The sequence below is a fragment of the Amblyomma mixtum genome, chromosome 7, assembly GCF_055824585.1.
Source record: "Amblyomma mixtum isolate Tamu chromosome 7, ASM5582458v1, whole genome shotgun sequence".
Taxonomy (NCBI): Eukaryota; Metazoa; Arthropoda; class Arachnida; order Ixodida; family Ixodidae; genus Amblyomma; species Amblyomma mixtum.
Window position 1 is genome coordinate 54,452,743 of NC_143018.1, and position 17,401 is coordinate 54,470,143.

Genomic DNA, 17,401 nt, shown 5'->3' on the forward strand with positions numbered 1-17,401 from the left:
TCGGAGCGTCGGGGCTCGCGATGTTCGCGACTGGCGTCGCGCGCATGCGCAGACTGGTTCCGACTGACGTGCGGGACGCAAGTGTTTGGAGTTGGGGCTATAGGCTAAAGATTCCCACAGTATCAAGAGCTGAACGCATAGAGCATTCGTTATGCGTATTCAATGTCCCCATGCCTTGCGGTACGTTCGTTGCCTCCGGACCGGAGTCATCTAAGCATTCTGGTCAACCCACTGCTGCATGAATTCGAGCCACGTGGACATCTTCCTGCGGCCGATTCAGCGTCGATAAGCGTGGCGCACACAGAAACTGACTTCTTCATGGCGCTGGTTGGGCAAGCAGACGAGATACAACTGGTGAGATATCAACCATCTTTTTCAAAGTAAACCGCAGTGTTCAGTCCTCTTTTTCAAAGTAAACCACAGTGTTCAGTCCTCATTAAGACGCCTGAATTTCCCGCCCTTGAGTTTAGAATCTGAGCTCCCTCATTGGCTTATTGCTGCGAGGGGATTTCGAAGCACGTGCGCATCGCATCCGCTAGAGTGGTGACAACTGCGACATTTTGTGAAATAAAAACTGAAAATTGGTTTTGAGGAAAGGAAATGACGCGGTAACTGTCTCAGCGGTTATGGCGCTCGGCTGATGACCCGAAAGACGCGGGTTCGATGCCGGCCGCGGCGGTTGAATTGCGATGGAGGTGAAAATCTGGAGGCCCGTGTACTGTGCGATGTCAGTGCACGTTAAAGAACCCCAGGTGGTCGAAATTTCCGGAGCCCTCCACTACGGCGTCTCTCAGAGCCTTAGTCGCTTTGGGACGTTAAACCCCATAAACCAACCAACCAGAAATTTCGTGTCGATATTGCAGCTGTGTCCAGTATATGGCCCTTGCTGCCCACGCTGAGCTCTTCGCCGCGATCTGGTGACCATCCAGTGCCACGCAGCTCTTGACTTGCGCCACATACAACCTCCGGGGTTGGACGGGCGGGCCTGTAGGACGCCGCCAGATGCTTCAAATTCCCCCTGAGACGTTCTGTGAGAGTCTTTGGGAAGGGGTTATAACGAGGTAAAGGGTTTTTGTTTTGGCGGTTTACGTCCAAAATCGACTCGGGCTATGAGGGACTCGTAGTGATGGGCTTCGGAAATTTCGACCATGTGGGATCCTCTAACGTGCATTGACATCGCGCAGTACACGGGCCCCTAGAATTACTCCGTCATCAAAATTCGACCGCCGCGATCGAACCCGGGTCTATTTGAGTTAGCAGCCGAGTGACATAACCACTGAGCCACGACGGCAGCTAAAAAGGAGGAATAAGGTGTAGTAGTGGAGGTCTCCGGAATAATTTTGACCACCTGGGGATCATTAACATCGCACAGCATACGGATGGCATTTGCGTTTAGCTACCATCGAAACGCGGCCACCACGGTCGGGTTCGAACCCAGGTGCGGCGTCTTAGAGGAAGGGTTTGGTTTGGTTTTAAAGGTTTAACGTCTCAAAGCGAGTCAGGCTATGAGGGACGCCGTAGAGAAGGGCACTGAAGATTGCGGCTTAGAGGAAGGGTTTGGTTTGGTTTTAAAGGTTTAATTAACGTCTCAAAGCGAGTCAGGCTATGAGGGACGCCGTAGAGAAGGGCACTGAAGATTGCGGCTTAGAGCAAGGGTTTGGTTCGGCTTTAAAGGTTTAACGTCTCAAAGCGAGTCAGGCTATGAGGGACGCCCTAGAGAAGGGCACTGAAGATTGCGGCTTAGAGCAAGGGTTTGGTTTGGTTTTAAAGGTTTAACGTCTCAAAGCGAGTCAGGCTATGAGGGACGCCGTAGAGAAGGGCACTGAAGATTGGCGCCTGGCATGCGAAGGAAAGATGGCGCGGGGAGAGAGAGAGAAACTTTATTCTAACAGGAATTCGTGGCGCTCGAATGTACTGGATCACAATATTGGCAGCTGGGAACAGAGGTAGTTTGACGCGGCTTGTGTGCGTTTCTTTACAATTCGTGGTGCCGTAACCCGCGTTGTCAGCGTGAACACCGGCATCGAACCAACCGGAGAAGAGGAACAGTTCTCTGACACCCGATGGACCGCGTGAAATGCAAGTGGACCGCCCAGCGTGCTTTGTATGCCCGGCGGCGCTACGAGGGTGCCGACGAGAAACCTTAATTTGGCGCGCCTTCATTTGAAGAGCCATTTTGACAGCACCAGGCATGAAATCAAGGCCATCGAAATGCCGTTTAATGGCGACACAGTGGCTGCGGCCCCTAGTGCGGACGTGTCCATTAAGCAATTGGCTGCCTAGAAGAAGTTTCTTGTTTGTGTTACTCTATCGTCTTTCGTTTTTCCCGTTCTTGTTGCGCTGTGAACAATATCATGAATACTTACCAACTCGCCCAGATTTCTGCTTTGCATTGAAATCGACTTTCTTAGCGGAGCGCGCCAACTTTCGAAGTTCCTTTCTACCCACCAACGGCCACTAAAAAGCTCTCGCAGACATCGTTATGAAGCTAGTTTTGTCTTAGCAAGACCTGTCTCGATGATCCATAACTACAGCGCAAACGACAGGACAGAGATGAAGAAGGGACACCACACAGCGCCGTGTGGTGCCCTTCTTCATCTCTGTCCTGTCGTTTGCGCTGTAGTTATGGATCATCGAAAACACCAACTCGCCCAACAAATGCTTTTGACACCTGTCTCGAATGACGCAAGCAGTTTCAGTTTCAGTTTCAGTTTATTTCCCACAACAAGTACAGGGCATGTACGAGGTGTGGCGGGGGTGACGGGATAAAAGCTGCGTCAAGGGCAGCTTGACTGGCCCCGTCTCCCCGAACAACATGGCAGCAAGCACGACAGTTCAGAAGGACATAAAATATATATGATGGGAAGAATAACAAGGAACAAATGGAAAAAATTATACGAACAAGATAAGTGCAAAAACAGTGAACGAGTGCATTAGTTAAAAAATACAATCAAATCTTACAGTATAGATTAGTTAATAATGTCGAATAATTTTTTCTTGGTTAGAACCCGCAGCTGCTCTTCCGTTAGCTTATATTTGTTAAGTGTACTAGGCAGCCTGTTTTGAAGCATCTGGAGACCGTAGTTAGTACGTGATCGCGGAACGTGCCAGTGTTCATGGTGGCGGGTGGAGCGAGATGATATGTTAATCTGCAAGTTTGCAACGGCTCGTAATGTGGTTATATTTTTATGGATTTCAGATTTCAAAGATGCCAGCAACTGGCGCTCATAAAGCGTGGAAATTTTAGTAATCTTGTATTTAAGGAATAGGTCGGAAGTGTGGGCATTATATGGAGAGTTTGAGATGGCTCTAACTGCATTTTTTTTGTAATGTAACCAATCTATTTAGTGATTTCTTGGTGCCAGTACCCCAAACAAGATGACAATATAATAGGTGAGGTGCAAAAAGCGTGTTATAGAGCATTAGTTTTTGGGGGACAGGTAAAAAATGTACTTTTCTCAATATACCTAATGCTTTGCACAGTTTAGTTTTTATGTTTCGGCGTGAAAATCCCATAGCATGTTTTCATCAAAAACGACACCCAGGGATTTTGCTGATGAAGAAAATTCTATTTCAGTGTTATCGAACTTCAGTGGATTAATGCGAACTTTTGTTTGTTTAGCTTGAAAGAGAACTGCTTTTGTTTTGGAACAGTTTATTTTTAGGCTATTAGCGCTTGACCATTTACATAGTTTGTCCAAGAATAGGTTGGCGGATTTGACAAGGTCATTTGGATTGGTTCCTGTAAAAAATGTACTGGTGTCGTCGGCGTATATAACATAATTTATGGTGCTATCTAGAGATACAAGGTCATTGATGTAAGCATTGAAAAACAGTGGGCCGAGAATACTCCCCTGAGGTACGCCATGCTTATTTTTTTTGTAATGAGGACATTTCATTTCCTATACATATTGCTTGATGTCGATTTGTCAAGTAACTTTGAACCAAATTAAAAGAAATACCACGAACACCATAGCAAGACAGTTTGTCTAGTAGGATATTATGATTGATTCTGTCAAAAGCCTTGGAGAAATCTACAAATAGTCCTAGTGTTAGTAGCTTCCTTTCAATATTATCTAAAATTAATTCTTTTTGGTGAAGTAGAGCTGTCTCAGTAGATCTACCTGTCCGGAAGCCATATTGCGATGATGTAATAACAGAGTTAGCATCAAAGAAACCAGTGAGTCTTATAAAGATGATTTTCTCGAGTGGTTTTGAAAATATTGGTAATATTGATATTGGCCTATAATTTCCTAAGTTATCTTTTTCTCCACTTTTGTACACTACTGTCACTTTAGCAGTCTTTAGTTACTCTGGAAATACACCGGTATACAAAGTCGGACACTGCGTATTTCGAACGGGCTGCGTCGATTCCGATGTCTCGGATACACTGCAGCGTTCCTGGGAGCGAGATAGCATTGGAATTTGTTATTCGCCATCGGCTGCCTAGCACAGCGAAGAGATTTCGAAAAACTTCGGCGTGAACATCAAGTTGAAAAATGGACGGCATTAGGTAGTTCTTCCGTGGAGGACTGTGGAGCTGGAGAAATTCTTGACTCCTCGTCAAAAGTGCGAGATCTGAAACCCTTCATCGACATCGACGGTGCGGTCAGGATACGGACTCGGTTTCACAACGTTGTAGTGACGTCCAGCGAGAAAGCGGCTGTCTTGCTACCTGGTGACCTCTCCTGGAGGAACCTTGTGGATCTGCGCACACACAGCAATGTTTGCCACGGAAGGGTCGGTGACACGCTCGCCAGTCTGCGAGCAGGGTTTAGTTACGGTGACGTGAGCCCGTTAGTGTGTGTTATGTGCGTTCTCACAAAGTGCATGATATGTGTGCGGTTCCGGCTGAAAGCTGATACAGCACTAAGAGCCCCCCTTCGAAGTGACACAATGCAGAACACTAATCCTTTTGAAACCCCACGCGTAGACTTTACTGGGTCCGTTTTTACGAAAGACAGACGCCTGGGAAAAGTGTACATCGCGTTGTTCACGTCTGCCCCAGTGAGCCATTTTCTTGAGCTTGTCCTTTATCTTACCGCTGAATATGTTCTCATGGCATTTAGGAGATCAAGTGCTGGACGTGGAACATGCCCCCCCCCCCCCTTTTTTTTTTTCACCCCGAGTTGTACGTTCTGACAACGCTGCGACATTCAAGAGGGTAACTCGGAACTTAGCAGCGCTTTTTCTCAGTTCCATTAGAAGGCGACGTATGGTAGACTACTGTGCGAGTCATAGCATAACTTGGAAGTTCATTGCTGAGAACCAGGATACCAACTGCCCTGGTGCGGAGGGAACAACTAATCAGAACCGTCAAGATGTGTTTGCGGTAATCACCGGGGAAGGGATATTTCGATATGCAAAAGCTGGGTACTTACACATCTGAAACTGAAGCCCTTGTTAACTCAAGGCCAATCACATTCCTCTACACGACTCCTAATGAGCCAGGTGTATTAACTCGGTCCCATTTCTTGCTAAGAAGTCGCCACCTCTCCACGCCAGATAGTTGTGATGAGCCGAAGGAACTGAGCTTCTAAATATGTGCGTTCACAGGCAGCGTGACATGGCGCATGTTTGGAAAAGGTGGCACCATATGTACCTCCTAGCTCTCCTCAGTTTACATGGTCGCCAAGTGCACAACGCGCACAACGCCCATACCGAGGTGACGTCATTAAGGCGAAAGCCTTTAATGCCTCATACTGTCGTTAGCAGACGCGTCGGCAGGAGTGTCGACAGACGCGTCGGCAGCCGTGTCGACAGACGCGTCGGCAGGGGTGTCCACAGACGCGTCGGCAGCCGTATCGACAGACGCGTCGGCAGATTCGTCCACCTTTCGGCGTCACTGCTTAAAAGGCTCAAGGTTCCAGCATGAATAAAGGCGCATCCAGTGAATGCATGGGCTTCATAAAGAAAATAAAAGGAGTAAAGTCAGGAAAAGGAAAATAAAAAATAAAATAAGAAACGAAAATAAAAACAAAATAAAAATAAGATGTGGAAATAAAAATAAAAACCAATGAAATTAAGAAAGGAGCAAAAATAAATAAATAAAAAAACAAAGTATAAAAAATAAAAAGTAAATAAATACAAACAGTGGGCCAGGAAACGCTTTCGCCTTGCAGCACTTTAGAGAGCCAAAGTGCCCCCTGAATTTTTGTTCACGAGCACAATGCACAAGAGCAGTTTTCGCGGCCCAGTGTTACCGCGGAGTGTATCAAAACGAAGGATAGAAGAGTGCGTACATACAGAATACGCCTACCGCAAAGATCTGAAATAGTTAGCCGGAACAACGCTTGTATCCGCTAAAAGACCTCACCTCAGGGCCCGGTGTATGCTGAAGACTGGCGCCTGGCACGCGAGGGGAAGAAAAATTCAAGGGCACTTTGGCTGTCTAAAGTGCGTTTAGGCGAAAGCGTTTTCCGCACCACTTTGCCTATGTCACACTGGTGACGTTACAACTGGATGACGTCACGCATAATTGAAGTAATGACAAATTACTAATTAGTGACTAATTGCTGATTAATGACTATATACTGATTAACTGCTAATTAATGACGCTTAAGGTTCCATTAGGACTGGAACGCGACAGCGTGTTGTAGCGCTGCCGGGCAGTCCACGGAACGCCACCACCCGTTCGGCGCGATGCCTTGCCTGCGGCCGAGCGGCCTTTGAACGGCTTTTTGAGGAAAGGAAATTACGCAGTAATTCTCTGTCATCTCGGTGGACACCCGAACCTCACCGTAAAGGAAGGGAGGAACGCCACCACCAATTCGGCGCGATGCCGTGCCCTTGAACGCAACGCTTTTTGAGGAAAGGAAATTCTCTGTCATCTCGGTGGACACCCGAACCGCACCGTACAGGAAGGGAGGAAGTGGGAGTGGAAGAAGAGAGAGAAAGAGGGGCCGTAATGAAACTGAAAATTCTATTTGAGGAAAGGAAATTACGCAGTAACTGCCGCGCATATCTCGGTGGACACCCGTGGAAATTCAGGGGGCACTTTGGCTCTCTAAAGTGCTGCAAGGGGAAAGCGTTTCCTGGCGCACTGCTTGTTTTTATTTACTTTTCTATTTTTTTTTATTTTTGCTCGTTTTCTTATTTTTACTGTTTTTTTTATTTTTATTTTCATATCGTATTTTATTTTGTTTTTTATTTTTGTTTATGTTCTTATTTTTATTTTTATTTTCCTGACTTTATTCCTTTTATTTTATTTATGAAACTCATGCATTCACTAGATGCGCCTTTATTCATGCTCGAACCTTGTGCCTTCCTGGCGGAGTGGTAGCGTCTCCTCTTCAAATGCCAAAGGCCCTGGTTCGATTCCCACCCTCGGCGCAGTTTCTTTTTAAGCAGTGACGCCGAAAGGCGGACAAATCTGCCGACGCGTCTGTCGCCACGGCTGCCGACGCGTCTGCTAACGACAGTGTGAGGCATTAAAGGCTTTCGCCTTAAAACTGGCTGGGAAGCATGGCGCGCGAATAGACCTGAACGCCAAATTGGCAGCCAGGACTAAAGGCAGTTAGACGCAGTCTTCCTTTACAGAGGGCTCCGAACAATTTCGACTACCTCGGATTCTTAAACGCTCACTGACATCGCACTGTACACTGGCCTATAGCATTTCGACAGCCGCGGTCGGCATCGAACCCGCGACTTTCGGGTTATCCTAGCACAATAAACACTGAGACACCACGGCGGCTGTTAGAGATGTGTGTTGACTATGCAGTAGTGTAGTGTGTCGTGAAGTGTAATCTGATTGGCAATGGTGATTGGTAATTGGTAACGTGATCCGTTATTAAGGCGAAAACCTTTAATGGATCATGCTGTCATGAGCAAGACGTGTTAGCAAATTTGTCCGCGTTTCTGATTGGTCGAAATGGTCGTGACGTCACTGCGCGAGAATTTTGATGGGTGTCCACCGAAATATGTGAGACAGTTACTGCGCAATTTCCTCTCCTCAAATTAAATTTTCGGCTGGTGTCAATCGAGATATGTGAGACATTTACTGCGTAATTTCCTTTCCTCAAATACGATTTCTTTGGAGGAAAAATTCTAGAGGCCCATGTGCTGTGCGATGTCAGTGCACGTTAAAGAACCCCAGGTGGTCGAAATTTCCGGAGCCCTCCACTACGGCGTCTCTCATAGCCTCGGCCCCTCTTTCTCTTTCTTCTTTCCCTTCACTTCCTCCCTTTCTGTACGGTGCGGTTCAGGTGTCCACCGAGATGAGAGGGAATTACAGCGCCATTTCCTTTCCTCAAAAAGCATCGCGCGGAACGGGTGGTGGGGTTCCATGGACTCCCTGCAGCGCTACAACACGCTGTCGCGTTCCACTCCTAAAGGCAAAGATTAAGCGGCATTAATTGACAGTTAGTTAATGCACCAACAGAATGTGAACAATCGCGTAGCAGAATGCAGCACTCAGGCTTTCGCCTTTCACCACTTTAGCCGCTAAAGTTCGTCATAATTTCTGTGATTGTAATTGATGTCGATACCAACAAATTGAGAAAGAAAGGGAATAAAATCCAATATGAAAGCAGGAGAAGGCGCTATCGAGTCTGCTATTGAGGCGAAGCATAAGCGTTTTCCTAATTTATTTTCCATTCTGGAACAGATCGCCTATAGATGTTGCCTCGATAGTTCGTTACGCGGAATTTTTCAGTCCTTCACTCAGAGTAGAGTGTTCGGAGTGTTTTCATTTTTTCTCTTTCTTCTTCTGCAATGAATATGATATCTCCGCTATCGCATACTACGCATAGTATGGCCCGTGACGGGCGTTCATGTTCCGTTATAATATTTTATAGTACTGCTTCTTTGAAATGTGTTGTCTCATTCCTCCTCACACTGCTGTATGTGTGGAGTAAATTCTGTCATTTCATCATATGGGCAAATGTACCATGACGCAATATTATTCCGTGCTTGACCAGTGATTTTCCCACAAGCCGTCCCCTGATCTAAGGCTCAGATGAGACCTTGGGGTATACAAACAGCTGCTAGACGCTGCCGGCCACCGATCAGAAATTTCGCACACTAAAATCAATAGCGGTAAGGAAGAAAGATTGGTGCCCGGCGCAGAACTCGCAAAAGTATCCAGACACCTTTCCTGAAGGCAGCGCGAATGAAAAGTTATGATAGAAAAGCAGATGAACCAAATATTAGAGGGGATATAAGTGCACCTTAAAATAAACACCACCAGCACAGTTACAACTGAATAGAGCCTGTCGTAAAAAATTAATCTATTATGCAAGTAAAAACTTCATTTGAATAATTTCATCCACAATTTCGCTCTAACGTTGCTACGTTCGACCGAAGGCGCTAATTTATTTTGCTGTTTGGATGCGTTCAGGACTCCACCACCACCTCTACGGAGCGCACCTGGGTGGCTGGCTCCTCGCGGCCGGTGACGTAACCGGTCACGTGCCGTCACGTGGCCAATAGCCCGACGGTAACTTTAGTGTCACCTGACGCCACGTGACCGGACAGCGGATGGTGACGTCATATTCGCGCGAGGTTTGACACCAGTGACGATGCCGCTGACAAATCAACGACTAACAGCTTCTCTGGAAAACTGCGGTCTCCCTTGGCCACTGCTGGCATGCCTGGCAATAAACGTCGGCCCACCCTTCTTCCATTTCCGTGCGCAGATGACCCTCCCTCTCGATTCTGATGAGACCGCTACTGCGACGTGGATGGGACCGTGCTTGGATGCAGGCCTGCTGGACGAGAGCGCCAGCAGCGACATCTTCGAAGAGTTCTTCCGAAAGATGACGCAGGAATCTATGTATGAAATGGTTCAGGAGGCTGCGCGAGACCGTTGTCAGGAGGAGGGTAAGCCAGTTAGAGTGCTTTGCTAATGTGATAGGAGCGATTAGTGGCCTAGACTTGAACCTCTTTGAGGTGACAGACGGGTTCTCTTGCGAACAGGTGATGAGAAGCTCCCGGGCGAACCAGGGTGATTAGACAGAGGGGAAAACATATATTTTTGAGAGGGCACTGGTGTCGCGTCCTGCGGTGGGCCGCCCCCAGACATCGCATGCGTCCTGACCATTAGACATTTCTGAAGAAACCGCGGTTCTCATCTAGGGACCTATAGTCCGGCACAGGTCAAGAATGAAGCGAGCCCCTCCATGCAATACCGTGGGCCGATTCCCATGACTTTGCTGTTGCAATGAAGCAGAGGCTATGAAGGAAAGAAATGGAGAAGATAAATTGTCCCGTGGCTATGGGGAGTGGGTTGTTCGTTGTTAGCGCTAGAAGTGCGGAGAGGCAAGGGGAAGGTTGGAGAGAGGATGCAGGGCCGCTAATGCAGAAGAGCTTACGCCCCGTGGCACGGGGACAAAGGGCCGTCTGCTTTTCCATGCTGCCTGACCTCTGCTGCATTGTTACCGCGACGTCATGGGAACCGGTCGATGGCGTTGACTGGACGGCCTCCTTTGAGAGGCATTTCCCGCTGCGTACTTGACGTGTATCCGTCTATTGTAGGAAGCTTTAAAAAAAGCAGTTTAGCGTTTGCAAAGCCTGACGTTTATCGTGCTGACAAAGGAAACAAGCAATGTTCTGTAATCTCTTGAGCGTGACTGTGAAAGTCGTGCATTTCTGTTGGCAACCACCACAATATAAAATACTTATGGTGGTGTTTCTGAAACATGGGTGAGCCTGTCCCCTCGTCTCTTCTGTCACTGTGCGTGGAGAAGCGCAAGGTTTACGTCATCTATCTGCCAGACAACGAACATAGAAATAAAGAAGACTGAGGGGCGAACTGGAGCGGCATCGTCCAATTGCACTCCGTCCCTTTTTTTTTCAGGGTGCTACCGCCTGAGAGAACGCCGCCGGCCCAAAGTCCTATACACCGCAGCTTAATTTCTGCGGCACCTTCTATTTGTTGACGTCGAGCATCGTTAAAATATACACGATGCACTAACAATGCATTTTCGACACCGATACGCCATTAGTTTCATTTTTGGCAAGGGATACTTAATGTCGATGCACAAGATGTATCGAAAGAGTGCATCGAAGCTACACGTACCTTCGATACTGCCCATGCCTGCTGCATACGAGATATATATCAGGAGTGTCTCGTATGAACGCATCTGCTTTGCATTCGAGTTCACAGGTGTCACATGTGTCTCGTATCTGCGTCTCACGCGTCACTGATGTATCTCTAGTGGACTTATATGCGGCGTTCCTCAACTGACTCGCGACGCACGTGCGCACACGAGGTCAGATGCGTCTCGTATGAAGTCGCATCTGCCTGGTACGAAACACATAGCGGCTCATCAGTGACTCGTATAAAGTCGTTCGTGTTTCTTGAAATACACGGAAAAGAAGCGATCAACAAGTGACTAGCACGCGAGAATGCAGTGCGTCGGATAAGTCAAATAAAACACAGGGCATGTTTCGAAGATTTTTCTCCGTGTTTATCTGCTTTTGCTGTCTTTTTTGCTCTAAACACTGTCTAGCCAAGCTGCCTGGCATGGGGCGTTTCCGTGCATCGTTGCTTGTAAGTTTAACTGAAAGGTGCCATGGCCTTCCCTGCTGTGTTGAATGGTTGTAAAGCTACATAACTGACACCACCGCGTATTTTCGAGGGAGAGCTGCGCGTGTAGCCGGCGCTGTTAATATTGTGACGAAGAAGAAGCTGGCAGTGGCGCGGGACGGAGCGCTCGCGCTAGGCCAGCGGCCATTAAATCATCTCTTGTTCATGGTTCATCACGCCTCATTCTTCGGCTGGCCGCCACGTTACATTTGGTGTGAGGTGCTGGGGTCCCTTCATCGCCATCCTGGTCCCGGAGCTTCGGTGTCCTGCGCCTGCCGTGGACGTTGGCCGTGAGTGCCTGGTCCGCGCCGCCCGGCCATGCCCCAGCCCGCCCGACCTGAACCGACCTCGCCGCTCACCCCAGCCCCGTCCCCCGCCCGGACCACAAGACACGACGACCCAAGACCCGACCGACCCGAGACCCCACCTACCCAACACCCACACGTGAAGACACCGCCCCCCTGCCCCTGCCGTCCGGTGCGTCCAAGGACCTCGGCCGTCAGCTCCTGGCACCCTCCGGCCCGGATGCTTCGTGGACCGGGGCTCATCCTTCGATCATCTCATCCCCTGTGGCGGCCAGCGCTGCACCATCTTGTATATACTGCTCAACCCTCCACTCAAGACCATCGCCATTTCGCGCGTCTGTTCGTCACCGATCGGGACGATCGCTCGGAGGCCCCGGGTAGTGTGACGAAGACGAAGCTGGCAGTGGTGCGGGACGGAGCGCTCGCGTTAGGCCAGCGGCCATTAAATCATCTCTTGTTCATGGTTCATCACGCCTCATTCTTCGGCTGGCCGCCACGTTACAATATTCTCACATACCAAGATGTTTGGATGCGTATTACAGTGCACATCGAGATTTACAATGGCACATCTCGAGAGCCTGCAAGAAGATCTCAGTACACCTCAGGGACAATAGACTATAGCTACGGCCACAATTTTTACACTTGACAGAGAGAACCATGTCACGGGAGGAAAAATAGAGTGAGGCTTATCATGCAATCAAATGCACGTGTTCTGATAGAAGCTGCGATGCGCGGGCTAGTGCGTTCAGCTGTAGATCTGCAGGGTGGTGGTTCGAAATGCATTCCTGCAGGACACTGATCTTGACTCTAAATGGTGACAGCAGGGACTGTCTATGGTCTTCTGTCATTTAATGTGTGCGTAGATGGTGCCTTCTGGAGTGGTCGATGTTATTCTGTGAGATGGTGGCTCGGCAATGGACTATGTTCTATACTGTGACTGAATATGTGTATAGATAGTGACTTCTGGAGTGGATTATGTTGTGCTGTGAGTGAATGTGTGCATAGATGATGGCTGCGGGAGTGGCCTATGTTCTATTATAAGCGACTCTGTGCATAGCGGGGCAGATGGGACCGGTTTTAGGACATTATTAGCATATAAGTGCCGCTACGGTGGAGCAATTGCGGGCAGAATAAGCAAGGCTAACTCCACCTGTAGCATCCAACAACTCAACCTGCTTCTTGGGGCAGAATTTCTTTATTTTTTTTACTTCTTTAAAGACTGTGGCTCCTATATTATGATTCTTTTATTCTAGCCCAGATTTCCCTTCCCTTCCCTATCATCGTCATCACTATCATCATCAGCTTGACTACGCCCACTGCAGGGTAAAGGCCTCTCCCACGTCTCTCCGATTAACCTTGTCCTTTGCCCCTACCTTCATATGACACACAGATGCACATATGACATAAGTAGGAGCATATACTTAATTATTTATTTTACCACACAGATGCACATATGTCATAAATAGGAGCATATTTACTTATTTATTTATTTTACCCTCAGGGCTTATAAGCATTGTAGAGGGGAGGGGCAGAAATACAGATGGTACGCTGCAATTTCATTGAAAAAGAAATAATAGAGGCAAACAGAACAAAAGAGAAACAACAAAAACAGCACTTATCCATAACACACGTGTAAGTTGCAACATACGCAGTAGATCAGCTGGAATAGATGACCGCATATAAAGCGAGTTGCTTTCGCACCGACGCATCTAAAGGATGAAAGAACAGTCATACAGAACAGAACAAATGCCAAGTACGAGTAGTAAAAAATTTCAAAGCAAGTTAGTAAGTGAGGTACGAAAGCGACGGTTGTCAGTGATAGCGACCAGGGCAGCAGGTACTTGGTTCCAGTCATGGGATGTTCTTGTTAGAAATGAATGTGCATACTGTACGTCATGGTGTCTTGGTGGGGTATGGCAATTTTGTAGCGATGGTTGACACGCGTAGAAACATAAGTGGCATGTGCGATCAGGCGTGATCCGAGTTGGTCGTTATGGTGATAAATCTCCTGGAAGAGGCAAATACGAGAAATCGTATGACGGATAGTTAGGGGGTACATTCAGAGTTTGCGTCATTCGCGATGCTTGTAGGGCGGTGGTAATTGTTGAGGATAAAACGAGGTGATCTATTTTGTGAGCTCTCCAGGGTGTTATTCAGTGACTCATGTCCAATAATCGCGTATATTGGAGGCACGCACGCACGCGCGCACGCACGCACCCGCGCGCACACACACACACGCGCGCGCACACACAGACACGCACACGCACGCACACACACGCGCGCGCGCGCACACACACACGCGCACGCACACACACGCACACAGTTAAATCTTGACATGGAAAACCTGCTCCTTTGAGGCAACAGTTTCTTAGTGACTCCGTATTGGTAGCCCTTCAAGGCGTTTTTAGGAGTGGAACACAAAGCAATGGGCTTACATTAGGAGAATTTACAATTTTTTATTGAAATTTCTGTCCAAAATTCTACTAAAGGAAAGAGGCAATTTTCACGAGTTTTCTTGGGAGTTTAGGAAGTAGCCACATAATGAGGAAAATTTTCTCGGCTGACGGTAAAGGATACGGCCTATAGGGCGCAAACCGTGCTTGAAGCGTAGAAAAGAAACTGAGCCTATGACGCTATTCAAGCCAGTGCTGAAAACCTCGATTTAAAGCGGCCTTCGAGCCTTCTATAAGTCAGTTTCTGCCGCAGCTACTGCACAAAGCTTGCAGGTGCCCCCTTTCGGTGAGGCGGCGGATGTCTGGGCTGTTTGCCGAACGTTAGCAGAACTATGAGAAGACAGTTCCGTCTTGCATAATCTCTCGCACTTTCCTATATATCCACTGTTTTCATGGGAATCCGCCAAAGAGGAGAATATTTGAAATTGGTTGTTTGGTTTATGGGGTTTAACGTCTCAAAGCAACTCAGGCTATGAGAGACGCCGTAGTGAAGGGCTGCGGAAATTTTGACCACCTGGGGTTCTTTAACGTGCACTGACATCGCACAGTACACGGACCTCTAGAATTTCTCCTCCAAAGAAATTCAACCGCCGCGGCCGGGATCGAACCCGCGTCTTTCGGGCCAGCAGCCAAGCACCATAAGCACTGAGCCACCTCGGCGGCAATATTTGAAATTGGGGAGTAAATATACTTATCAACATGCACCCAAGCGCAGTCATGCAGGTATGAAGGCAAGGTGTACAACATCAGCGAAAGCTTTATAGAAAAGCCGGTCCTGGTTCTGGGATTGAAACCGGGACCGCTGCCTGTCCGTGGTCTCCACCCGCTCGCTCGGTCTGCACCAATGAGCAGCAACGGTTTCTCCGTCCGAGGGGAGCACTAATTCTAACCCATACTGTGCCCCACCAATCGCATTGATCCTTTTATACTTTTCTTTTGCTCGAGTTCAACTGAGGTTCGAGCTCCTTGCTACCCGTGCACTCTGCCATAATGGTAACTTTGACATGGCACTCAACGTTTGGCAGCATTGAGTTTTCACTAGGAAATAAAAATACGGACACACTAATTACATAATTGCACATGCATGCAGCATTGCGGTCGTGCGCGTGGGGTATTTGATCTGGTGCCTATATCTGGCATCGCATAGCCCTATTTAGTTTTGTTCGCACCCCTTGCTTCTTTAGGTCATGCTGCCATAGTCGGCTACATCTGTACTTACGTGTTGAAGAATGCAAGGTTGTTGTGGGCTCAAAACGACGACTTTATCTGAGACACCCAGTTGTCAGATGACTTGGAGGTTGTGCCCTGGGTATAGACCCTCGTTTATTTCAAATTACTCTGCCTTCAACTGCCTTTCTGACCACTCTGTTCCTTCTCTTTTGCGGTAATATGACCTCTAGACTGGCCAACTTTCAATGGCCCTGGTTCCCTTCTAATTTCATTTACATTTTTGCCTGTTTCTGTGGGAGATTTTAACGGTCAAAGGGCGACAGAATAAGCGCTCCAGGCTGCCAATAGTGAAAACGCTTCCTCACTAACCGCCCAGCGCATAAGACACAGATATCCAACCCGACCGTGCGTGTCGAAAATTTCAGAAGGGCCGAATGATGGGTACGGCTGCAGCAGAAAGCAGGAGGAGCAGCCGCCATGGCCCCTCAACGTCACGCCGATGGGGAGCCCAGCATGTGCTGAGTGCCGGGCCACGTTCCCCGAAGACAATGAACCGTGCCAGCTACAGCAGGTACTACCCTCACTAATGTGTAACTGCGGCCTGCTTCTTATGTGCCTTTCTCGACCGTTTTAAAGAGAGCTGTTTATGACAGGGAAGCTTTGAAAGTCGGCTCATACTCGACGTACAGTCAATGGGTCGCATAGATTCACCCGATGTTACCGGTGAGTCTAGTTCACCTGAGATAGCGCTCGCTATGGAAACTTAATGTGACCGTGAGCGAACCCCTTTTTTTCACATACTCATTTAGTGTTACGGGATATGCAATTAATTGCGCTCTCAGGCCCCATCTTTCGGCGGCCTTCTCCCGGAAAGCATTGTTGTGTTGTTAAAAAGCAACTGCCTTTTACTATCCTGGCAGAAGAGGAGGGTGAATTGGCGGCCCTGCCGAGCCGGTTGTTTCTTTTGAAACCTTCTCTCGCCATTGTGGTTGTCTTCGTTAGTGCACAGCCCCCGTCAAAAGAATACCGCTGAAGGGGTTCGGTTCTAAGCTGTCTAGCGGGGCTCCCTAGAACATCTACCAATACAAAGCTTCGGAGGATTGAGGACTCGAAGCTATTTATCGTTCTGGATTAGGGTCGCTTAACCAGACACGCTGAAGGTCTCGCAAGTAAAGTCCTTGGGTGTACATGATGTGTATCTGGTAAGAGTAAAAACAAGGGTAGAAAAATATGTACCGGATTAAATATTTCTGAACTTCCCATCTCTGCGGATAAGCTGGAGGCACCCAGCAGTCACTACTTAAATGTGGCGTCAGCGTGCAGTTTTTCTTTTGTAGACTATGTGGACCTGTCACCAACATGTGGACTATGTGGACCTGCCATCAGTGTGTATGCTCAAGAAACAAGCGGGCTATAGCAACGAGATACCGGAATAGGTTCTTAGATTCCACGTGGTGGAGTTAGAGATGCTCGTGGCATGCTGAAGTAGCAGAAAAAGCCTGCAAGGGTGCCTGTCTCAGATGGAATACGCGCAAGAATACGCGCAAGAATACGCGCAAGAATACGCGCAAGAATACGCGCTGAGCAAAAAAAAAATATTTGGCAAAAAATCTAAGAAATGGAAACGCCGAGTGCGTGAATTAAGCGCCCTTTCTAGCTTCGCAATGTCTCGATACCCTCCTTTGGCGTTATTACCCGCGGATCGAGGTCTTATAAGGAGTGCGAATTGATCGTCCGGACACGGCGGGAAATTCGGTCGCGTGGGAATTTTTCTGTTTCCGATTCAAGATGCATAAAGCTGTCAACAACAGAAAGCTGTCCCATCAATGTGCGAACTTCCAAAGTCGCGAAATACGACTGGTGAAACATCGAAACGGCTTTCTGAAAGGGAACCACATTCTCAAGTTCTGAAAACACATTTCTTTAAAATCAATGAGGACATGGAA

General features: G+C 48.0%; 1 protein-coding gene across 3 annotated transcripts in view; it reads left to right on the forward strand.

Annotated features, from left to right (window-relative positions):
- The window catches only part of LOC149336106 (uncharacterized), a 44,817-nt gene continuing 27,416 nt past the window's right edge, over positions 1–17,401 (forward strand). For 2 of the 3 annotated variants that reach the window (XM_089552582.1, XM_089552583.1), the window contains exons 1-3: positions 1–354; positions 9,636–9,819; positions 15,881–16,026. In XM_089552582.1, coding sequence (XP_089408708.1) covers positions 163–354; positions 9,636–9,819; positions 15,881–16,026 — 522 coding nt within the window. In that variant the 5' untranslated portion in view covers positions 1–162. The remainder of the gene's footprint in view (positions 355–9,635; positions 9,820–15,880; positions 16,027–17,401) is intronic. The other variant, XM_089552584.1, reaches the window with a different exon arrangement.